General features: G+C 32.5%; 1 protein-coding gene across 1 annotated transcript; it reads right to left on the reverse strand.

The window, feature by feature from the left end:
- On the reverse strand, nt 1-24,895 carry LOC129807008 (ras-related and estrogen-regulated growth inhibitor-like protein). Its single transcript, XM_055855952.1, has 6 exons — nt 24,264-24,895; nt 16,282-16,368; nt 10,405-10,562; nt 8,332-8,487; nt 4,782-4,950; nt 1-1,675 (listed from the first exon to the last, which is right to left on the reverse strand). The coding sequence occupies exons 2-6, from the start codon at nt 16,355-16,357 to the stop codon at nt 1,539-1,541; spliced, it is 696 nt and encodes a 231-aa protein (XP_055711927.1). The 5' UTR covers nt 16,358-16,368; nt 24,264-24,895; the 3' UTR covers nt 1-1,538.
- Nucleotides 24,896-25,938: the final 1,043 nt, after the last annotated feature.

Consider the following 25,938-nt stretch of genomic DNA (forward strand, 5'->3'; position numbering starts at 1 on the left):
AAAAAATGAGTGCTTGTATACAAGACAAAGTGTGATAATAACCAGGCGCCTCCATCCTGGATGAGCTCTTTTGCAGTTTTCCCCAAAATCTTTGTCTGTTTGACTCATTTCTACCCTAAACTTTTCTACTAGCTACAAAAAAAAAACTTATTTTTAAATGTAAAAACAAATTTTGCTATATCAATATGATATAATCAGGTAATTTAGGGAGTTTTGGGGATGGATAATTAACTCTTTTTTAATATATATTTTTATCGCAAATATCTCTTTTCTTTATGCATTTTTAGCTCAAACAGAAAGCGCAAAAGTTTATTCAACTTGAGGTCATTCTTTGTGTTGGGCTTTTAAAAATATTCAACAGAGATATTTTTTTATTCATCTCCATTTTCTTGCCTCGAATTCTTCACCTAAACACTAAATTGTGCAATAAAATCAGTGATATCGATCATCATTTTAAGTTAAATGGCATTTTCTTGTTTTTCTTCTTCTTCATTAACATCTTTGTCCTATGTGTGAAGAAAAATAACTTTTCCTCTGTTACAAAAATTATATATATTATATATGTAAATAGAAAATGTCTTTCTCAATCGACGATAAACTAAAAGTCGTCCAAATGGTATTTCATTGCCGAAAGTCAAGTCGCAGTTGGACTCAACAAGCAAAATAATCCCGCGAAAGATGCCAAAAAATTGCGTGAAAAAGCAGGGGAAAAGAATTTTTCTTCCCACCTATTTTTACCAAACAGTCTCTCTGTGTGTAGATAAACGACAAAATACTAGCTAATGATACACAATTTTAACATTTGATGGAGCACACACGCCACATTGATGTTAAATAATCTTACATTATTATTATTGTTATTAGTGATCTTTTTTGCAAAACTCCTTCTCTCGCCCATTCAGTCGCAGTTTGAAGTCTCAATTGGACAGAGAATGTAGGACAATTTCGAAATTGATGCCATGAAGAGTCCTTCATTGAGAAATCAAACCGAGCAGCATCAATCTGCTATTATATTTCATCACAATAATTTTTGCTCATCTGGCTTTTTTTGATTGAGCTTTTAAAACAAAATCAAAAGGGGGAAAATAGAAAAAAATATATAGGAAGAGGGGATTTTTTTTTGATTGATGAGTTTTCAATGCAATTGCGGGGGCAAATTAATAAATATAAAGAATTTTCATGCGCCATTTGGAGGCACTCGGTGACGTGCATGTGAAAATTCCACTGCTGGTGGATATTGCCGACAAAATAAACACATCAACGAGTGATACGCATTGAATGTGCTGTCGCCAGCAACAATCTTCAAACCCCGACTTTCATTTTATATCGTTTTAATAGAAAATATGTCGATGCGAGAGCACGCCTCAGTGGAGACAATGCAGTGGAAAAAGTTCATCATCGGTAAATTTCCACTGAGGGATTTTATGTATGGGGACTCCCAAGCCAAGAGAAGTTTGGCATATCCTCACCCAGCAACGGTTGGTGGATGAGTCCATTTAGCAGTCACTCGGGCTACTGGCCGTCAATCTGTTGGTCTGTCATAGCGATATTGTGGCCGCGAATGCCTGGCGTCGTTTCAACACGCGCGACTTATGCAAATCACCTTTGTGGCAAGGGACCACAGTTCCTTGGGTTATCTGGATCGGCTTAGATGCGCTGCTGCCTATCAATGTGCCTGAGGAATAATTAAAGTTACTGTTTTGTATTCTGCATAAACACTCCACTTGGTAATTTTCCGCATAACACATCCCTTTCAACAGAGTTGGGAGAATTATTAAAATCAAATTTGTAGCTAAAGATCGAAGATTAGTTTTGAGTTTTCGGAAGTAGGGTAAATAAAGCTAATTCACAACCTGCTCTAAATGGAAATTTTTCGCTACTCCAAATGGAGACGTCATTGTTTTCATAATAAATACAGTACTAATTTATGTATTTTCTATACCAAAGTTTCATTATTTAGTTAATTTTACTCTAAATAAAGCGAAAAACCATTCATATTCACAAATTTTAATTTGTTAAATTCTCAGAAAAATTAAAAGTGTACCTTTTCACCATTGAATTTTTCATCGATCGACCATGTTTTCCAATGAAAAACGCAATGAGTTGACTGTTTATTCGTTTTGTTTAACATTTATGTCATATTTCTGGTTAATTTTAGTTAAATTAAGTGCTAATCTTTATTATTAACGGTACATGAAGTTTTCAAATGAAATAAAATTACCTATTTCATGAATGAAAAGGGTTTTTCTGAAGTGTCTGCAAATGCTTCAATAGGAAACCCCGGAAATATGATTTTTTTGGAGAGTTTTTCTTACTGTTTTAGATGGGAAAGGAGAAAAGACCAGGAATAAGAACAAATCTTGCACTCAGGAGCAACTCAACAAGGTTTGGGAAGCCTTTTGTCGCGGTTTCACTTACACTGTTTGTCTCCAATTAGAAACTTTCCCTTGTCTCCCTTTGGATTAATATGTTTCCAAAAGAAGCATTTTGCACTTGTATGTTTTTCTTATATTTAAGAAGTTTTCAAATCAAATCTAAAGAATTTTCACTAAACAATAACATTCTAGAAGAGTCAAGGAGCAAAGTTCTGTCAAAGTTAAAGCGTCTGGAAATGGTTTTGAATTATTACATTTACCCTATTCGATAAACTTTGATTATGTTATGTTCAGGTGATAATCTCAATTATTTCCATATAAGACACGATCCATTATATATTTAAATTTTGTCAAGATTAATAAAGCTTCTATCTACAGTCAAGTTCCTCAAATGAACTCCTGAAAAATGAACGACGGTTGAATTGAAAATGCAAAATTTGAGGTTATATAAAAAAAGATTCGCGTACTATTACAGTAGAGTCTCGCTATAGGCCATCGCTCTATAGTCCACAATTTATCGACCGTTGATTTCAAAACACTGATTTTAAGTTAGGTTATGTTTTTTAGTATGCGACATGCATAATTATTTTAATATTTTTGGCAAACGTTATTAAGTAGTTGCGATAATTGTGATCCACAATGAAGAGAGAAAGGACAAGTACCACAATCGCAAAGAAAGTGGAAGCCGTCGAGCAATTTTAATACTAAAAATCGTTGATAATTTTAAAAAATTACATGGACTATAGTGCGACCCAAGTGTCAAATTTGAAACCAAATATGGACTATAGCGAGACTCTACTGTACTACACATTAGATCTCTCAACAAGTTCCATTTCTTTATCAATAAATTATAATTTTTTCTTAATTTAGAGAACGTGCATTTCACATGAATTCCGTTGCGTTTTTGAAAATATTATTCACATTTGAGAGGAGAGAAATGTATTTTCCTATGCCTCCCAAATGTCCTTATTTGAGGAACTTTACTGTACTACTTTTTTTAGACTTGAGGTTTAACGCCGTTCCTGAAGGTCTTTTCTCAAAGTACTATTAATTGTTCTTGATAAATTAATAAATCATTCTAAGTCAAGATTTATCCGAGATCTTACTTACAGGATACAAATAACCTGAAACTGTTCTTAAAAATTCAAAAACACATTTTATTATTCTAATCGAAAGATATTTATATGATAAAATTATCATTTATACCGAGGAGCCGAGGAGCGGCTTCGTACAGTTTAGGTGTTTATTCCGTGCTTCTGGAGTTATTGTACAAAGGCAATGCATCATATTACACTTCTATTACATGTCAAAAGTGTTTAAATCAAACATTCAAATTTTTGCACCGGGTAGGACTCGATCTCACAACTGTGAATCAAGCCAGAGGTATATCCACCTAAAAGGCAACGCTCTTTCCAATGGACCACGAGATCCCCAAAGTACCTCATGTTAAATAAAGAATCTGATAGCTCTGCGAATTTCAGTTCTTTCAAGTTATTTTATTTGCCAAATTCTTAATTATTCCAGTTAATGCCACGACTTATGAAACAATATTGAGAACACTTTTTATTAATTTTGATTTAGATCAGATCGAACCCGATTACTGATGCCACAAGACGGTACGACTTATTGAAGCTTAATTTTATTTAATTTACAGGGTGCTGTAATATTCAAATTCTTTTTAAAAATTAAATAAATAAATAAATAAATAAAATACAAGCATATAAGCACTTAATCTCTAAACTAATATTATTTATGAAGTTCAGGTAACTTTCCGAGAGTAAATTAAAAACTACTGCAACTACATGCTTGAAAAACTGGAGTAACGCGAATCCTTGTGTTTTCGCCATTGGACTTGCACTGTACTTTACATTAAAATGCTTGAAACTGAACCTTCAAGTTTAAAATTGAACTAATAAATTCAAACGAATGGCCAATACTGTCTTGTAATATAACAAACAAAAAGTATATGATTTATAAGCTACTTTTGATGAAATTAGAATGTTTCAATTGCTCAAATTCAGAAAATTTAAAAGCAGTACAATACGATTTTTTTTCCAATCTATATCACTAACCAAACGGTAAGCGATATCAAGTTTCATTCTTAAGAGAGTCCCATTATTTTATATTTAAACCATTTAAATCTTTCTCAAACACCCACCCTTTCGACTTTATCTAATTTAATTTGAAGTTTTATCATTGAAAGCGGTTTCGAAAGAACTTTTATTACTCTTAATTTTATTTTATAGTAACCACAACTTTGCTATTCATTTCAGTCTTCTATATATAATTCTGCTGTACAAAAGGTCATCTTTTGTAACAGTTTATCTTGAATTTAGATACTCCCAACTCTGTCATGTGTGCATATAAATGAAGGAAAATTTTACAAGAAAATTACATAACACTCACCAATCATTTTGCTGACTGAAAATTTCCGCTGCTTCACAGGACGAGCTCGTGACTCGATCAATATCCTCTCGAAAGCTTTGTACAATGCTGGGGAATTTTCCGCCACGGACACCTCACAGAAGCCAATTCCATATGATGCCGCCAATTTAGCACCTTCACTTTCTGAGACCTGCCGAAAGATCATTGTGAAATGTTGTTAGAATGGCTAATTGAGCGTCTCAATGAGCTTTATTAATATTCTAAGAAATTCAAGACATTATAGAGAATGCTATAATTGTGTCGGCAGCCAAAACATCCACCGATCTCATCGGTAAATAAACAGTGTGAAGAATTAGTGAATGGGTTTTGGCGCCAGAAGGGTGTTCCTCTTTAGAATTGATACGGCCAGAGAGCGCCAAAATTGCGAAAGAACCATTCAAATGCCCTAGAAATGATATTCACGGTTTTCAGTTCATGTCGCGTGTGGTGCGGAGGGAATTTTCGTGAATTGAGGTAGAAAAAAAAAGCATTCAAATATTTTCTCAATTAGTCAGGTCTTGGGAAATCATCCTCAATATTTCAGCAAATGATGAAGGACACATTAGGGAATGTATAGCATTGGAGGTTTTCACCGATTTATTGTTTATTCTCGCACCCGTAAAAGCCCATCAAGCCCACCCAAAATTCCCTCACCAAATACCACCAAGAGTTCATTGCACTTATTCCCTCAAATGGTAACAATTTCCACCCAGATAGAAATATTGATTAGACTTTCCCTTTGGTACAGCCTCCCGAAAACCCCCAACATCCCCAAAAAGTTTTCGTGTACTCGCCTCATCAACCAACGCCACGAAATTAATTTGCAATGAAGACATTGTCTCTCAACAGACTAACAGCAGGAGTCCTCCAAGGGATAATCCTGTGGTTTGGGTTTCTAATGATTTTCCATGATTTCCCTCCTGTTTAGGACTAAATTAACATGTGAATTCCTAAGAGATCCCTCAAGTGCTTCTTCCTTGTGAAATGAGGAGTGAATGATGAGATTCAATTAGGAAGATGTTTGCACCATTCACCGTGGATAAAGGACTTTTTTTTTGTTTCTCTGAAAATCAATCTCGTTTGGAGTTTTGTTTTTCCCGAGAATTTTCTAGGAAAATTTTAACGATATTTTTAATGATGTCATTTCCCTGGAAAAAGAAACATTTTTCAAAGAAGTTAGTGTTGAATTTTGAACTGATACGGCTGACTGAGAATTTTTCATTGATGCTATTTAAGAAGCTAGACAACAGCACTGTTAGAAATAATTCGCTATGAGATCTTGAATTCAAGATACATAATGCCAGAAAAAACTTTAATTTCTCAAGATAAAGAAAATTCAATGGAACACAAAATGTTTTAAATAAAAAGTTTAATAAAGAAAACCCTCAAAGTTTGTTAACTCATCTTCACAACGAAGTGCAAAATTCTCCCCATAAATTAGTAGATTAAGAAAAGTTTAACATTTATAATGTACAATTTGTGAAGAAATTATTGTACTTAATTGATTGAGGAAATTGAATGATCTGGTAATGAGCTTAACTTTGGCAACTCGCCGAAATATATCTTTTCTGAATGAACATAAAGAATGTGAACATCACATAAATGAATCATGCTAAAAAATGTATTAAACTATTTTAGGTATGTGTAAGAAAATTCAGATTTCTTCTGTAAATGTGGTGGGGGAACTTGATAAAAAAAATTATCTTGCCGAAAATTTCAAAATTCGGTGTCTTTCAAGAAAAACAAGACTGGTTACTTCAATTTTTTTTATCATGCATAGCCCCAGTTGTCCAACTTGTACCACTCACTCTTCAACCGTCCAACTTGTACCAGTTTACCCTATGTTTCACCAAATAAAATTTGAGAAAAAGTTTTGCCAAATTGGTAAACAACATCCTATTGACAAAATTTTAAGAAAATCAATTTGTCTGATTGACAAAATTTTTTTTTCAAAGTCTGTTAACGCTGTTAACAATTATTGAATAAGTCATAAGCTCTACAACGTCGACTGATATTTTCTATAATTTTTCGATGAGGAAGTTATAAGCAAATCGCCGAGATTCCTGGCTAGGGAAACGTTCATTTATCCATCAAAATTAAAATTATCATTCTAGGTCTCCTCCTTAAGAGGAGTACTCTTCTATAACCGACACGTAGCTCATAGATGGAACGCAGTTCTAGGTCCAGGGTGCAAAACACCTTAAGCCTAATAATATTTTATTTAAAAGACGCAATATCTACAAAAATTACAGACTACCGTAGAATTACAAATTCCGACTCTCATTCCCAATTGACCAAGAACTTGTTTGGGTAAATTGAAGGTTAAGCACATGGGAGTCGTGTATTTCTCAAAGAAAATGATAATATTGTGGAAGTAACTCTAAATTCATCCTGTGTTATTCATTCAGCTTTTTTCACTGCAAATCTTTCGAAATATTACACCACACCTGCCGCCTTAAAAGGCAGATCTCATATAAATAAAGAATAATAATAGAATGCCATAAAAGAAACGCATATTTGGGAGCGCAGTTGCGCAAAACTTGAAAGAACTAGTTCAATGTTTACATTAAATTTTTACGCCTTTCTCTTTGAATCCTTTATTTCGATTATATATATCTGAGATGATGAGTGATTTTTTTTAAAACCTCACTTCAGAATCTAAAGTCTGGAAAATCAGATTTCTAACAGTGCATTATCTTTTGACGTCCCATTAATTGTTCGTTTGTTGTTCAGACTCCAAACAGCACCAAGTTAAAAGCGGAAGCCCCTTACGATAAGACACAAAGGACACAAAAAGAGATTTATGCGGGACATTTTTAGCACAAACTGATTTGTATGAAAATTATATCTGTTTACATTAGCCATTTTGCCAAAATTTGTCTTTTCCAGTTCAAAGGACTCCATCTCCCAGCCCAGAAAGCTCAATTGTATTTATTTTCATAATTTTGAATACAAATTGCTGTAACAGAGAATTATAGCGCTTATTTAAGCAATATCTTTATTGATCTTATGTGATGATTTCCAATGAACTCCGCATATTTATTGCAAAAACAATGTGTAATTTAAATATAGAAATTGGCCAAATCACAAAACAAAACCTGGCTTTTATTTACAGGAAAATATTTGACTTTATTGGAAGATTAAGTGGAAATTTGCAGTGCAATTTCATCAGGCTGGGAATCCTGGGTGTGATGATATTTGGGCAAAGAAAGCAAATAAACATTGAACTTGATGAATCCCTCCACTCAAGTGATTTAATACCCGTACCGGCAATCAAAGCAAATAAGGAAGTTAAACTTGAAATACAGCAAAATCCCCATCACTGGAATTCACGGGAATGGCTTTAGGAAAGAAAATACTGAATGTGTTTACATCTCAACTTGGCTCCACGTTATTTGCAACTTGGCCACTTCCTCCGTCTCGTCTTGAGGAGGAACATGGCTCAAAATAATATTGCACGTGTTTAATGTCAAGATCACGGTACGCAGAATGAGGTGGTAAGAAAAACGTTCAATTTCTGGTTAAAACTTACCGCACGTAAATGGTCTAAATCTGCCTTATTTCCAATCAGGTATGCGAATGGTGCATTTTGCAGGGCTTTAAGCTCAGCCAGGCTCTTGCTTGCATAGTCAAAGCTCGATTTATCCGTAATACTGTAGACAATTAAACATGCATCTGCCCATTGAATCTGTGAAATAAATTAAAAAATTGTTTAGTATGCACAATAGCTTACAACTTTAACATAAAATATATATTTGAGAAAGCTCTGCGAGGTCTCAATTCATTAAAAGTTATAAGAAAAAATAGTTAAAATACGAATTTGAAAATATTCATCACTAAAAAAATAGTAACGATCAGCTAGTCAACTGAATGACTTAATTTTGTTATTGAGTAATCCATAAAGGTGCGTTTAGAGAGGGGTATTTTAAAATCCATCCTACTGTGTTATATAACCGGTGAGTTTTAGAAAATCTCTCCTAGTATTCGTTTGTCAGATAAAAACGTTCCAGACCCTTTGTTGTTAGAATTCCCCACATGAGTCTCGGCTAAAATTGAAAATCAGGGCAAACTGTTCGAAAAGGAGATTTCGAATTAAAATACGTTCATTTAAATGGGTACTACGCAACAGTGAGTCTAGAGAAAACCGAATCATACAGACAGAGACAGAGAGGTTAAACCTAATTTTCGAAGGTCGTCAGACTTGAAACCAGTAAGGAGGATCTATCTTTAAGAATCTAAATGACTTATTAAGCTTAACTTGAAAGAGCTAGGGATTCTAGCCCATTTCTTTCGCTCAGAGCTTCTAAACTTAAACGCCTTGGGGATTCACGTCCAATTTAAGTTCCCAGGATCTTATAGGGTGGAGTCTACACTTATGGATGTTATACCCACTTATGGACAACACAAAAATTTTAAGTTATTACGTTAAACAGATTTCGAAAAGTCAAAAAATTGTTAATTACATTATAAACTAATAATTTTATAACTTTTCGAAATCTGTTTTACGTAAGAACTTAAGATTTTAGCACGCTGTCCATAAGTGTATAACATCCATAAGTGTAGATTCTACTCTATATTAATAAATTTAGAGTCAAAATTTTTCTGTGTGTTCATTAAATCTCATCTGTCATGAATTTATAGACACTGAATCCTTAAGCTAAACCTCTAATCAGAAAAGACTGTCTGTGGTTTGTTCCTGAGCTAAAATCATCCCATTATCTGAGATAATCCTCCCAAAAGCGTCTCGGCTAAAATTGGAAAGTCTACCACTTTCTATTTTACACCGAAAGGTTGCAAAGCTTAAAGAACGAATACTTTCGTCAACCACAAATTTAAATTAATAAACTAGTATATGGAAGTTTTACATGTCTAGTGATGAAAATTAGACATAGATGAGAAGAAGTATTTATACATTGTAGACTACAAATATAAAATTTCAAATGATTTTTTTACACTTTTAGGCTCAGCGCAAGATTGTTATTTCGAAATGGAAATTTCGAATTAAAATGCCCCCGTTCAAAAATGTTTTAATTCGGAAAAAATGTGCTTTTGGTTTACAATCTATTCTAGATCTATTCTAAATATACTAGTTTATCTATATCTATTAAAGACGTGTCATTTAAAGCTCTTTACAGTTTTTAAAAGTAGTGTTACAGACTAAAATCACGTCAGTCACGTTGTCGAAATAGAACGAAATACCATCCAGAATAAAGAAGCTGTTTCCAAAATGCGTCTTTGGTCTGATTAACTCGATCTTTGGCCTCAATAAAATTAAAATATCAATAAAGAGAGAGCAAAACTATTAAATAAAAAACATTATATCGACCGGAACATTCTAAATCTAAACATTGTTCTCCACAAAATTCTGAACATTTCAGAAAATCTGCTGCAAACGATCAAAAGAAAAGTCTTCCGGGTTAAAAAATGAGAGCTTCCGCAGGTGTCGACACAATTATCTCTATGCGCAGCCCATAAGCGATATATATTGCTTATGAGCTGCTATTGATATTAAAGATCAATGGCAATTAAGAGAGAAATTCTGCCACGAAAATTATCTCGAAATGGGGAAAATCGAGAGCGGAAGTAAATGCTGTGGAAATATTACCTGCTCTAATGGGAAATCAGCCTCTCCCTCCACGGATATATCAACTATTTCCACATCCAAAAGTCCACTGTCGAGGGAAATTGTCTGGCGATAGAGGAGATCTGTATTGGAGCGATATTCACCGATGAAACGCCTCGTCAAGTATCTCACAGTGAGTGCTAAAATGAGAAGAAATCGCCAATGTTATTGCCAGATTGAGATATTAAGCAGGCACTATATAACATTTTGTGCCAATCACTTTATGATTGAGCCCATAGACAAATTCCTCACATTCTGATGTCGAGGGAGAAACTAGATGGAGTGGAGGATGAGATGAGGATGAAAATGTGTGAATTTGTTTGCTTTTTCCCAAACAAAGTGTATGTTTAAGTGGCCTTAACTTTCTGGAAATCTGTCGGAAATTGTATACGAAATATCAATTTGCGAGTATCTCGAAAAAGAGTTTTTTTTTCCTCGCCTCACAATCAGTTGTCTATTATGATGATGATGTCCTTAACCTACTTCCATTGTGTTGGAACTTGGGGGATATGTGTGAAGAATGTTGGGCAAAAGGAGATGGAATGTAAAGTGAAAATACATATGTTTATATGTACATTATTATAACATTTTGCAAAATAAAAGTAAATGAGTGAGAGGTCAATGTAATTTTCCGGTCCATTTGAAGCCATTGTTTACACTCAAGTCCAATCCAGAATATCGCTCTATAAACGTTCTTAAGTGGACAAAGGAGAAGAGGGTATGTTTAAAGAAAATAAAATAATATAGAATCTGATAGAATTTTTTTCTGGGGCCTCCTTATAAAAACATTCACGAATATAAATTATATATTATGGATGCAAACAAAGAAAAGTAGGATAGAAAATTGGTGCGGTGTTCCACCGAAAAAAAATACTCATAAATAAATGCTTCGAAGAAAAGATGTGCTATTGAGGCTATTGAGGACAAAAAAAAAAGTGATTTTAGACTGATTCTTCACCACTTTCTATTGTAAATCACAAAAAGAATTTGTTATTGTAGCATTTTTTTAGATGTTATCAATTTCAAAAGCTATAATTTTTCATCCTCTCACAAATTAGATTAATTTTGAAATGTTTTATCAAAAACAATACATTTAGTATACTTATGTAAGACAAGAAACGTTAAATATTTCAAATAAAGCTTCATTTACGTAAAGCTTACAAATTACTTTATTAACTTTTTCTCCAAATTTTTATTGAATTTGAAACATTTTATATATTTAGCACTTTGAAAAAAATATTTTTTGATCCGATAGCTTCTAACGAGACTAGGGTTCTAAACGGTTAAAGATATTGATTTCGGGTCTTCGATGACCACCCTCCCCCATAAAAGCCTTTACACGTTGAAAGCAATTTCTGTAAAAAATGCTTCTTTAAAGGAAATTTCCCCTATCACTGTATGCAGATACGTTAAAGTTTTTTTTTTAAATAAAATGTAATTATACACAAAAATCATGTTTTTTGGTTTAATTCAAATCTGCTCGAACGATTTATTTTATTTACGAATATAATTTAATCTTAAATTTAAGATACAATAAACTTTCTAAATGTCTGACCACTTATTGACATTTATTTATGTTGTCCGAAATTTTTTTTTATTGAATTTACATTTAAAACTGGATTTAATATGAAAAATTTATATAATTTCAGTTAATCTCCCATTATTTATTTTAAAATTACCCTTTTATTATTAGTTAAAGAGAAACAAAATATAAAATATCGCGAATACAAAGCTCAAATGTTTAATTTGAAAAGTGGCATTAAGTGGTTTCTCAGATGGCCATAAGTGAAGAAAAATATCCAGTAAGGGAGAAAAAGGCTATATTCAAATGTTTTAGATACATATTTTATTAAAATCATATAGATTATATCTGTAGAATAAAGTGGTCTTCAGATTAGAGGTTTAGCCCAAAACCAGAAGATCTAAAATCATAAATAGCAACTAATTTTATTGGTATCTCAGATATCATTTACTCTGAATAATCCCATTTTAAGTTTAATCTTTCCAAAAATATTTCCTGGTAAGAAATTATAGCAGTTAAGCCATATGGCTAAGCCTTAGGTCAGAGGCCCTAATTTCAGACTTCGTACACACTCTGGCTTCGAACATTTCATATTTTCTGTATATTCCTTTTATGAATCTGACCTAGTTTTTTCAGAAAATATGTGACTTAAGACTAAGAGCCTATTTACATCGCCGCATTAGATTGGGATTAAACCGTTCCAAAATCGGACTTCGAATCATTAAGTCTCAATCTAAGGCCACAATCTAAACGGTTTCATTGAGGCCATTTAGACTGTCGCATTAGATTCAGACTTAAGTGTCCCAAAATCTGATTTTGGGACAATTCAATCTCAATCCAATTCGGCGGTGTAAATGGCCTCTAAGTCAGATTTATTATATAGGAATATGGGAAAAATATAAAATTTTTAAAGTCTCTAAAGTCTGCCAAACCATAAAAGTCTTCCCCTATATAACAATGCACTCCATTCAATTATAGTCAGACATTTAAATTTAATTTGTTAAACTGAAGCGTGTTACTATCAAATGAGTGCTTAAAGAAGCATTACGAGGTTAGCACACCCTGTGTTTCCTATAAATCACTTTTTGGCAAAAGTTATGGGTTTTGCATAAAAAAGGCAAGAGGCATCAATTTCGAGTGTTTTTTGAAAATCGGGTCAATTGGTGTTAATTACATGTATTTTGACTTAGAGAAAAAAAATATGTGTAAGTGGGAAATATTTGGGGAAAATCAAACTTGAAAATATATTAACCTACTTTCTTCAAACGCTCCAGAAGCAACAAAAAAATAAAGTAAGAATCTAATCTATCAATTTATTTATTTACGCTTTTTCTTTTCTTGTAGTAAACTCCTGTGGTTAAACGCAGAACAAGATGAAACTCCTCACATAAAATGTTCAGAGTATCTCCTTTGCCAATTAACACAATTTCTCTGCAATCAATGCGCGTGAGGAGAAAGTGGAAAAACACTTTTACCCATTTATGAAATGCTACTTGGGGTTTTCCATCACCTTTTAGAATTTATGCGGGAAAGTTTTCTAGACCAGAGCATGAGGGATTCTCATGTGAAATTCTAATTACTTTCAGTAATAACGTTTTTGTTTAATTAGGTTTGTTTTTCACATACATTTTCCACTTTTTGGAGCTTACCAAGTGGCCCAGAACCAATTTCAACCGGTTTCAATTGGAAAAAATTTGATACACAAAGTCATGTTTAAATGTTAGGAGTTCTGTTTACATTTCAAGCTATCCTGGAAAATTTTAAATAATCATTTCTTCACATCTGACTCATTTCTACAGCTCAACAGATACCTCATAAAGGATACCAAATCGATATGGCATTTAATTGCCCGAGTCGCGCGAATGGAATCAATTTTCTTGAAGAACTTCACAATTGAACATTACATAACATCCGATTATGTAACTTTCTTTGTATGTTTTGCAATCAAGAGAAAATTTCGCAAGTTAAGTCATTCTTGTGAATTTTATGCAATAGTCTACAAATCAATTGATATGCTTTCATAGGCATTTTCTCAAAAGGCTCTTTCCTAAGGCTTCATATTAATAATGAGTGTTGCTTTGAGAGGAAGTTAATTTTAGATGGAAAAAAAACTGGAGGACAATTGAACATCTTGAGAAGTACAGAAAGCAATTTTCCCTGGATTCGTCTCTTGGTAATCATCCAGTGAATTCCCTTGTGAGATATCTCGCCCACACAGTCAGGAAAATGTTACAATAATCATTGATTCTTTTTTCGACGTGTGTTTGCCATTGTAACGTTACACGAAAATTTACTTTAACAGAAATAATAGGTAAAAATAAATAAATAAATGTTTTATTATCTTGGAAATTACTACAAACATGCTTTTTCTACATAATTTTAGGGTTAGTTCCGAAACAAAAGATGCTGCATTTACCAATAGGGAATGGCTCTCAGGCTTCGCACACACTGTGACTTGGAACATTTCATATTTTTCCAATATTCCCTGAAACTGACCTATTTTAATAGCTAGTCTTAAGTCGCGTATTTCCTGAAGTGTTCCATACCACTGTGTATGCGAAGACTGAAAGCCTTTCCCTACTTATTCAATGGTATAAGTTTGATTTAATAATAAATCATTCATTTCTCTTCAAATAAGAATGGCCATACAATCGATAAGATTTTACTGTGCAATTTTAAAAACAAATCACGATTATAGCCGTTAAGTATGTCTCATTATAGTACGAAAAACTAATCTAACGTAATCTCCCTGATTATATTGGTTCTTCTGTGAAAGTCATGCCTGCCTGAAATAATTTCACATTTTTGTGATATGTCAAAAATTGCAGTTTTACAAATCATATATTGACATATTGATATGTCAAAATTTGCATTTTTGACATATCTTTCAACAATAATGGGAGATATTTTGAAAATTGCATTTTTGACATAATTTTTTGACGTGTCTACCTAGAACGATGCAAGCAATGTCCTTCAAATAAGCAATTTTTGACAAAAATTGCTTCCAATATGTATAGAGGCCTTAAAGGACCCTACACATTATAAGACTTTTTCGTCAAATTAAAGCGTTTTGAAGTAAACCACTTGTGAGTGTTTTTGAACAGACTTCTTCTCGCTTGGTACGTAAGCTCAAGAATTTTTTTTGCACAGAGAAGCGACAATCAACTAGCGATTCCCAACTCCACCCAGGTTTCAAGCCTAGGTGTAGACAGGATTTTTTTCCTGTCCATATTTGGGTGATAATTGTGGAGTTGTGAATCACTAGTTCTGATTGTGTAAATCACAAGAAAATGGGTTCCGGTCAAAATCCGGATTTTGGCCTTTTCGGGATTTTTTCGTTCGGGATTTTGGCTTTCTGGATTTTGGCTGCCTCCGTAAGAAAATGCATCAATATTCTTTTGACATTATGAAAACTAGATTTTTTGTCAAATCAAAGTTTGACCTGATTTCGAAAAAATTTTCAAACGATTTACGTAAAATGTTCTGCTTTGACGACAATATGTGTTTCAATTTATAGCGGCCTTTGTGAACTCCATGAATTTTTTGTCAAATTAAAGTATTTTGATGCAAATTTGTACGTGCAAATATAAAAAGAAATTTACTTCAAAATGCTCTACTTTGACGAAAATTTCTGTGTACAGTACTAAAACTTAATACAAAGTGTTGGAAATTTATTAAATTTAAAAAAATATTTATCTTTTTCATACTATATCGACTGCGTTTTTTATTGTATAAGCTTTCATTGAAAGCGAACATTGTCAATTTTTCTCATTGTTGTGTTAGGTAATAAGAAACATAATAAAGCATGATAGAAAAGGAAAAAAAAATGAATCCTCAAGGGTACATTGAAAACTATTTTTGTTTTCTTCCCTTTCTTTTGCTGATACTTCAAGAAAAAATTTAATACATTTGAACAAACAATAGGATTCTGCCCAATTGAGCTGTATTACTTCATACGACAGGTGAATGGGTGGAAAAAAGGCGTATCACAATCAATATGATTGTGGGTAGGTTAAGGAATAGAAAAAAAATGTGTGGTAGGATGCTTTCTGTCGTCACTGTCATGAGTGACGTATTATTACTGAAAACCCAGCATTTCTGAAAGGTGAAAAGGTGTTTTATGAGGGGGTGGATGTTGTGAGTTTTATCTTACATTAATAAAAAAAAAACTCTCAAAATTGCCGCAACTCATTTAGCTCATTCTCCACATTTACACAAAAAGTAATTTGGAGTGTTTGAGAAATATGCTTTGGGCGATGAAAGAAAAATAAACTCCAACAACCAGGCGTCTCCACTCACGAACATATCAATCATATTGTATAAAATCTTAAACTCACCAGATTTTCCCACGTTGATATTTCCCAAAACGGCAATCCTCACTCGTGGTACATTATTTTTATCCTCTGTTTTCATTTTGCCAGCACCTAAAAATAGTTTTTCGATGGTTAAATGTGATTAACCTATTGGCAATTAATGTTTATTCGACCAATATTTACTCGAAGAATTGAATGAGCGTAGAGGGAAAAAAATCATGAGTAGGAAACTCATTCACATTTTTTTTTTTACTGTACTCCCCCATTGAAAAGCTTATGGGAATTCCTCAGCAAATACCTCTCTCCTCTGGAGGTGTGGTCATCAATGACTCATGGACTTATTGTGAAGAAAAATTCCTTAAAGACACTTCTCGGAAAAGTAAAATATTTATGCATTAAAGTGCCAGTGATTTATAACAATCTCAACAAAAATTCCGTTGAGAAAAAGAAAAACAGGAAATGTGTTGGAATTTCGTAAGAATATACCTTTGATGCCTTTAAGCAAATGGAAACCTTATACTGGTATTCAATGTGAAGATTAAAAGGGTTGAAAACCAGGGGAATTGTGTATAATTAAACCCATTGAAATAACCATTAAGATTGTTAAAAAAAAATGCAGAAACTTTTTGCAATTCCAATTTAACAAAATACTTCCATGGCTTTTTGGTATTATTAGGGTGGAGTAACCACTTATCGCCACTTTTAGGAAAAAGTGAAATTAATTGTGTTATAACTTTTGACCCCTTATTATCAGATAACTCAAATTTGAGACAAAGCTACTTAGATATATTGGTTCTAGATTCATCAAAACAATTGTCCTACAATTTAACGCGGGGGTACCTAAAAACCTGATTTTTATTAACAATGCAAAAATAACCACTTCGTCGCCACTTTTTACCACTTTTCGCCAGTTCTGTAACCACTTCTCACCACCCACTTGGAAAAGTTCAAACTCGATTATTTTGAGCAATATTATACAAAGAAGACATTCAGCATTTCTCTTTCCTCGTGATCAACCTTATTATTACTCATTTTAAATGATTTTTCTTCACATTTATTTGAGAAATCAAATTATTAGACTATTGCAGAAAATAAATAAAGCAGATTTGACAACTGAGAATGTATGAAGTGAAGTTAGCGTCGCCTATTGAAAAGCAATGGGGCGACAAGTGGTGAATCAATTTTAGAATATTACCACTTTCCGCCATGGCTCATTTTTATATAAAAATAATATAAAATGAAATATTAACTAACTAAATACAAATTTTATGTATTCGCCGAATGTAATTAAGTGTTCAATAGGCAAATTATTTATTCAAAAATTAAATTTTGTTCGATAAAAGTTTCATGACACTTACTATATTTGGTAAGAAATATTGGATTCGATGCACTTGCTTAAAATATTCCTCTAAAAAATGCCCAAATATTTAAATTCAAAACAAAAAATTAGTGTTTTTCGACTCTATACGTAGCAGCAATAAAACTACAAGTAACTTTGCGGCTTATTTATTTCATAAATCGTGAAAAATAGCGATTTCAATATACGTGGCGAGAAGTGGGGCACTGACGAGAAGTGGTGATTCCACCCTACATGATTAAAAATTTTACACATTGGTACCTGGAAGATTTTTTTAAACAAAACATAGAGTAATAATCCTGAATTTTTGATCATATCATTTTATTATTCAATTAAAAATTCAGATTATCATCAGTGAGATCTTGATTCACTTTTAGACAAAAACACCTTTTTGATGTTGCCCAGAGCTTACGTCCGGATATGGACTTTGGGCTGCATTAAAAAGGTGTTTGAGTCCTGAGATGAATCAAAATCTCACTAGTGATAAGCTGAATTTTTCAAACTAATAGGACAAAGTGGGGCACCTTTGAATGTGGAGAAGCTTCGAAAATGGGATTTTTCACCTGTTTTTAAATAAAATTGAGCCTTTTTATGATATAATTTAGCTGCACAAATAGGTTGAGAAGCCAAATTACATTCACTGTGAGAGAAATCCGAAAAAGTTAAAATAACATTCCAGAAATGTTAATTTTACCCTGCAGTATGATCCAAAATCGGTGTAAATATTACCCTTTTCAGGTGTACTAGAGGTTAAAATTACCCTTTGTGATGTTAATTTTACCCTTGAAAAGGTGTAAAATTAACATTAAAAAATGTTGATATATTTTTGCACCTAAAAAGTGTTAAAATTATGAGGAAAAAAAGTTAATCGCACCCTCTTTTTTTCTCAGTGTTATGATATAGCTTAGTTCCATTAAAACATAATATAAAAATCCCATTTTCAAAGCTGCCTCATTTCCCTCTACCAGTTTAACACCTCCACTATCTTTTATACCATTATATTCAAGAAGTGGATACTATCGCTAAGACGGCAGTGGACATAACAAATAAACTTAAAAATGACGCCCTTCTAAATGTAACCGTTGCAATTTCTTTTTATAAGTAGGGGAAAGTACTCTCCCTTCGAACGTTCATGCCTTCGAATAATGTGAATTTTCTTTACGTTTTCCTAAGAGACTTAAACATTTCTATTAAATATTAGCTCACTTATTATCAATTATTCATAATTATGTGACAATTATGTGGAAATCTCTTAGGAAAAGTGGAAGAAAATCACATTATTTGAAGGCATGAACGTTCGAAGGGAGAGTACTTTCCCCTACACAGGTTTCTCTTCAATTTTCTTTTGAGAGATTTTTGAGTGTCTCGTCAACCCCCCGTTTCTGACGCTTGAATGTTCATCTGTGGAGCCAAAATTCTTTCCTCTCAACTTTGTGTGACTTTAATAGCGGCTTCTTGGCTTTCCTGTTTTGCCAAGCTGACAATCACAGAATTTAAATAGTCATTTAATGTATTGACGTAAGTATGGTAGCAAAGAAGAGGCATCGCCTCCCAGCCCCCAAAGAGTCCAAGTGTATTAGTAGTTCGTGTGGGTGGTGCAAAATGTTTATTTTTACTATGAAATCATAAATAGTATTCTGGTCCATTGATGGCTATTCATTGTGAATTGCAACTTCTATCTCTTTAGATCTCTAAGATTTGGCATCTTTGGCATACAAAGTAGTGCAGACTCAACATTTCACGCAACATTTTATTTATCTACAACAATTGTAGCAATAAAATTTTTAAAATTTCCATTTTTTTCTCTCCACGCAATTGATCTGACTAAGCAAATGGCAAAAAATTTAGGAAAATATCTCAGATGTTTGGCACACCGGCGACAGAGTCTCACTCAAGAGTTAAGAAAAAAATGATAAATTAGTATTTGAAAATAACAAGAGAAAATATATTTATAATATAAAATAAAAAACAGCTGTTCTATGACTTCTAATTCGAGATTCAGTTGAGGGGAGTTAGTCAATGGTTTTTTCGTTATTCCTTATCTCTGCGGACTTTGTTAGACATTTAATCAATATTTTGTTGTTCAACTTCTTGGCATCACCTCAGGGTTATTAATTTAATATGATACCGTGGAAAATGAGGCGGTAAAAAATATCAAAAAAATCAGTGAGTAAAGATGCATAAGAATATTTAAGAATTTATTTGTCAGATTAAATGTCGTCAATTTAAAAATTTCCTTCTCTCACTGTCTCTCATAAGAACCATGAGGAAAATACCATCATCCCACGTTAAAATTCCTCATGACATTTATATTGGTGAGAACAATACGCCATAATATACAAGATACTCTCAAAAATTTATTCACTTGAGCATTTTCTCTGAGGAAGGAAATTGAGTTTTTCAATTACTCACATTAAGAAAAGAACCACCCTTCTTAAGTGAAACCCATCAAAGGTTATATAGGGGACACAAATGCCTTCATCAAGGATATTTAAGGAAAAATATGTTCAATAGCCCATAATTTCTCTGTGAGAAAATTCACCACTTTTTATTGCATCTCGTGCAATGGATCGTAAATTCCAAAAGTGTGAATTAACTCACTAAAAATAACCAATATAATTCCTCAAGAGAAAATTCACCATGGCGTGAGAGTGGACTTTAATTGAGTTAATAGGAAAAATCTGAGATTTATTTCAACGATATTTTCTCCCTCACATGTCTCACACTATTTCCTCCATATTTTTCTATTGGATCGCAACGGAGAAAATGCACGAGAAATAGTAATCAAATAAATTATGTAAAACGAAGAGGAAAAAAATACTTTTTTGAACTATATTTAGTCTTCTGAATTGTTTACATTCTATCTTGAAAAAAAATACAGGGCTGAAAATGTTAGAAATGTCAATGATGGGCTTTTTATTAAGGTTTATTTGGAGAATTCTCTGGGGAAACAAATTAAATTTGATGAGAAATTTATAGTTTTGAGGCAAAGAATAATTGATGCAGACTGTTGGTCTAAATTTGGAAAAAGTCCTTAAAGATTTCCTCATAAAAGAAATTTTAAGAAGGTATATAACATAAGGCTAACGCCCTATAAAAATGTTTTCGAGAGTTTTTCCTTGTTCCTCTCACATCAAAATAGAGTGGGAGTTGATCAAAAACAATTTCATAGAAAAAAAATTACCCAATATTTGTCTAAAATATTATACCATAACTTTGCTTTAGATATAAATGTTATTTCCGGAAAATTGAATGGAAAACATGGGTGAATTTGTTGTCATATTTTTTTTTAACAATTCTTATCAAGCTTTCTTTCAAGACCTCTTCACATGGGAGCTTTTCATTAAAAATGTCATTTTTTATTGAATTTTGATGTTTCCATTTACAGCAGTAGTGCAGAAAATTTCATTTAAAAAACTATTTTTGACGAAAATTACTCAAAATGTGTAGAGGCCTTCAAAATGAAACCAATCTCGGTATTAGCAGTAAATGTTCTTTTTCGGTCAATTAATAAGTTTTTGAAAAACCATAGCACTTGTACGAATATAAGCAAAATTTAAAGCAAAAAAATAGTAAAAATTTAATAAAGAAAATAAAAAACAAACTTCTTTATATTCCCTTTGCTAGAACTTGCTAAGAAAATTTTACTACGTCCCACTTCTTATTTTGAACAAGTAAATACAATTTACTCCAGTTTAATTTCAATATCACAGAGTATGGAACGTTTTTTGAAGTAAATAGATAAGAATTTTGATTTCATGAAATTTTCCTGATCTAAAAAATGTGCTGGAGTCATAATGGCTCCGGCACACCTTTTAGATCAGGAAAATTTCCTGAAGTCGAAATTCGAATTCCTTTCTTTCTCACATGCTTTGAATATGTCTATCTCATTCTATTGTACTCTTCTTCTTCTTTTAAACATCACTCCAAATTCAATTTAGCTCAATCGAATTTGCTGTGCGAAAGAATGAGATAGACATATGCAAAACGTGTGAGAAAGAAAGGGATGTGAATTTCGACTTCGTGAAATTTTCCTGATCTAAAAAATGTGCTTAAGTCATAAAGTTCCAAATTGAGTACTAATCAAATTTGATTTTATTGGCTCCGGCACACCTTTTAGGTCGGAAAAATTTCATGAAATCAAAATTCATATCCCTTTCTTTCTCAAAAAATTTGCATAAGTATATATATCTTATTCTCTCGTAATTCAAATTCGATTGAGATAAATCGAATTTGTTGTGCTGTTCATAAGAAGAAGAGAGTGGAAGAATGAGACATAAAAATCAAAATTAATCAAAATTAAATTAAAATTGAGAAACCATTTAATTTGTGTTAAGAACGTTAAAAAAAATAAAAATTCTTTTTTTTTTAAATAAATATCTTGATTTGAAAATCAATATTTTTGTGTTAGAAAAATAAAATAAGACTATTTATTTAATACGTTGTTTAATTAGTTATTTTTATATAATTTAAAAAGAAACTCGTAATGAACAAGAAATTTTTAAAAAGAAAATATGATAATTTAGATTCTATAAGAGAATAAATTATCCCTAAAATACAGTAATATTTTTAACATTTATACAAAAACATGGCTCAATAATTGATTGAAAATTATCAAAGGATTAAGTCATTATTTCTAAATTAAGGATGTTCTTTTTATTTATTGAGATGAATAATAGGGGAGACCGTGGCAAAATTAGCAACAAAGGAAATTTTTCTTTGGTTATGATTTATGAAAACTTGTTTAAAGTCCACTGATAAATATTTCAATGAAAGAAACGCAATTCACATGTTTTTAATCGACTTAAGATATTCTATGTGATTAAAAACACAACTACATACAAGAAAAATCTATCTTTTCTATATAAATCTGCCAAAATGCATATACAAATCTATACCATTGATGTTTGAAACTCTCACTCCCCCATTTCTCTAATTACAGAATCATCCTTCATGGTCAGACTCATGGGAAAATATACAAAATTTTGAGTGCAGAAAGAGCAAGGGGGAGGGTGTATGTTCAGAATGAATTAATTGTGCAACAGAATTTGTTTTATTTCACAAATTGTTAACACTCAATGCCGATGGTGTGGGGCGAATATCTAAACAAGTCAAGAGGCACAATTTGGAAGTAACAAGTGAAATGTGAAATGGGGACGCCTGGTACTTTTGCTCCACTTGCGTAAAGAAATTTTAAATTTGTCAGCATTTTCGCTGTTGCATACAATATTTGGGGGAATGTTGTTTTTTTATGTGTGCCTCTCCACCTCTTTTTCAGTTAATTTGTCGCGAAGGACAATGTAAAGAAATAAATTTAATTGGCGAAGGAGGAAGAAGAATTTTGTGACACATTGGACATTTTTACGGTAGAGTTCTTCATCAATTGAAAAGAGCAAATTTTAGTGACGAGTGGGCATGACTGTAAGTAACATTTTATATCCTGACATTTAGGTGTATTTTCCCACAGTAAAATGAAAATGTGCTTGCAGCCAAAATTGAAATATTCACACAAAAGACACTACAGTGTTTCATGCTATTGCAAATAAATGTGAAGTACTTTTGGGTTGTTTGCTGTGAAAAAGTCACTTCTATCTGTTAAACGTTCTGTTGGCTCTTCTCTGTGCACTCGGAAAAATGCCCTTTCATATTAGTGTCCTTAATGTAGGGGAAAGCGCGCTACCTTCGGACAACTCATATTTTTCTATGTTTTTAATGGATTTGACTCATAGGTCTTCTCAGGATATTTGAGGCACTGGACTAGCTATTAATGGATCAAATTTATTAAAAACATATTGAAAAAAATGAATTGTTCGAAGCTTAAGTCGTCCGAAGGTATCGTGGTTTCCCCTAATTTTGCAATCGAAAGCTTTACTTAAATGTTTTAAGTCATTTCTGTATTTTATTCACTGCAAATTTAACCAATTGGCCGAAAATTATCCAGTACTTAAATGTACACTTCTGACAAATGACTTATTTATAATTTCATATGTTGATATAAGCCATGCAAGTGTAAAACTAAGCCCAAAAACCCTCTACAGTGTGTTGAAGTAACACATTTCAGTGTTAAGTTAAAACTTATAAATATGGAAATCAATACAGTGGTTTTCAACTTAAAATATGAATCTTCATAAAAAATAAATTAGTGTTAAATTAACACTTTTAAATGTTTTGCTTTAATCTCCGAATATACCTTATGATAAATCAATAGAATTACTTCAACACTAGAATCCATCAACAACAAGAAAGTGTTGAAGCTGGAGTGAGTGTAAATTTGAGTGTTAGTTTTACACTTATTTCATATTGCTGCAAAATACTCCTTATTCTCCGAGTGCACAAACTTGAGATGCACGACCGTGAAAGTTAATTAATTAGAGAACTTTTGATGAGTTTGACTTGGTGAACTAACACTATGAATTTCTTTTTCTCATTCCTCTTCGAGTAAATCCCTCCCGAAAAAGTTCATTAAGTTCAGAAGAACGTCAGCCAAAAAGTGCAACATTATCGTAAATGTAGTAAATTTAATTAATTCTTCTCTCAGTGAATTTTCTCTTAAAGCAATTGATCGTTTCCATAAAACAATCTCAAACATTTACTTTTATTGGGAAATGTTGCACTTTTTTTAGCACAATTGAATGTTCAAGAAAATTACCTTTAAAAATACCAATCTTGAATCAGCTGCTTTGAGTTTCTTCAACTCTTCACTCACAATTGAAATTTTCAAGAACCCAAAGTTCTTCACAAAACCACGTTGTGGCTGTTATTGTCTGTTCTCACAGGAAAAAAAGTTCAATCACTGCTCAAATATCAGCTTAAAACCAAAAAGTCTGACCAGACCGTTTCGTTTTGAAATTCAGTCTCTCTTTTGCAATAAAAAAATCTGCGGTGGTTTTCCGTCTGGCTGTTACTAAACTATCCGTTCTCTTTCACTTTTTATGGAGCACATACCAAGTAAAATCTCAAAAAAATGATTCACCAGATTTTTATTTAGAGGGAAACCACTGATTTTCACTTTTTCCGAAGGTTAAATGTATGAGCACCGGTTGAGACTTTTCCGACGACTAGAGTGAAAATCACGACTGATCTCCTATTTATAAGAGTCGCTGAACGTTCCCATAGAGATGGGGAATTTTCAAGTGTGAACCCGGCATTGGGATGTGCGCCTGCGTTTTCCTCATCCCCATCCAGGAGACCCATATATTCACAGTAGAATTTCCCCGCTCAAGTGCCAGTTGAATTTTCCGCGGAAAAGCAATATTTGGTGTGAGGACAACCAAACTCTTCAAATGCGACTGGAAGGTAGATGAAAACCCATCTGAAATTGCAAGTTAATCACAACAGTGTCAAGGGTCAAATATTTAGAGAATCCAGCACGAAATACTCAGGATAATTTAAATTTTACTGACACGGAATTACTTTCATACAGGGTAGTCTCATTGAAACGGAGAGAAAGTTTAATATTTGGCCATACACATTGAGACAATCTGAATAATTCTTTCTCATTTTAAAATATGAAACCTAACCATTATTTTCCAAAAAGAAATCCGGAGGTATACTAATTATTTTTTCTAAGTTATTATACGAAACTTTAAAACCTGTTTCAGCACCACATTGGGCCGTATTTTGGTAAAATAATCTTCTTTTTAAATTTTGGTGAATAGACAATTAAAAGGGAAATCATAAATTTTGAATACACATAATAGCGAAACTGCCTTTATAAACTGAAAATTCAAGAAATATGAATATCCTGGTATCTTTAAAAGTTTAGATGAAATTTCTAATGCGTTTTACAGTTCAAATTCAAATAATCTATATATTAATTATAATAATTTTTATACCGACCAATCCGCTATCATTTACTGACTGTAAATGCTCATTTCAATTTTAAACTGGTATTTTAAATAGATGGATAATAAAATTATATAACAGGAAAACTTTGAAAAAATGCTGCGAAGCACACAATCCTAAGTAATATATGAACAAAATGTTGTACAATAAACCCTCTAAAACGTGTTCGAAGCCAAATTGGAAAAAAACTAAAAAATCAAATCCAAGCGTATTGCTGAATTGAAGAGCAGTAAAATAGTTTTATCGCGATAGGCTAACAAAAAACACTTCGTGTAAAATGAGCTTGCTGAACTTTAGTAAAATTATAAAATTAGTAAAATAAGTTTTAGTAAAATGTCTATTCAAGCTTTGTATGTTTTTATTAGGTGAGATTCTTAATAATTTCACCTACTATAATCCTAACAAAATTTCATGTCATCGGATCGAGCTCAAACTTGGCCAAACTGTGTTTCGACACAGTCGAAAAACCAATTTTCATA

The sequence above is a fragment of the Phlebotomus papatasi genome, chromosome 3, assembly GCF_024763615.1.
Source record: "Phlebotomus papatasi isolate M1 chromosome 3, Ppap_2.1, whole genome shotgun sequence".
Classification (NCBI taxonomy): domain Eukaryota; kingdom Metazoa; phylum Arthropoda; class Insecta; order Diptera; family Psychodidae; genus Phlebotomus; species Phlebotomus papatasi.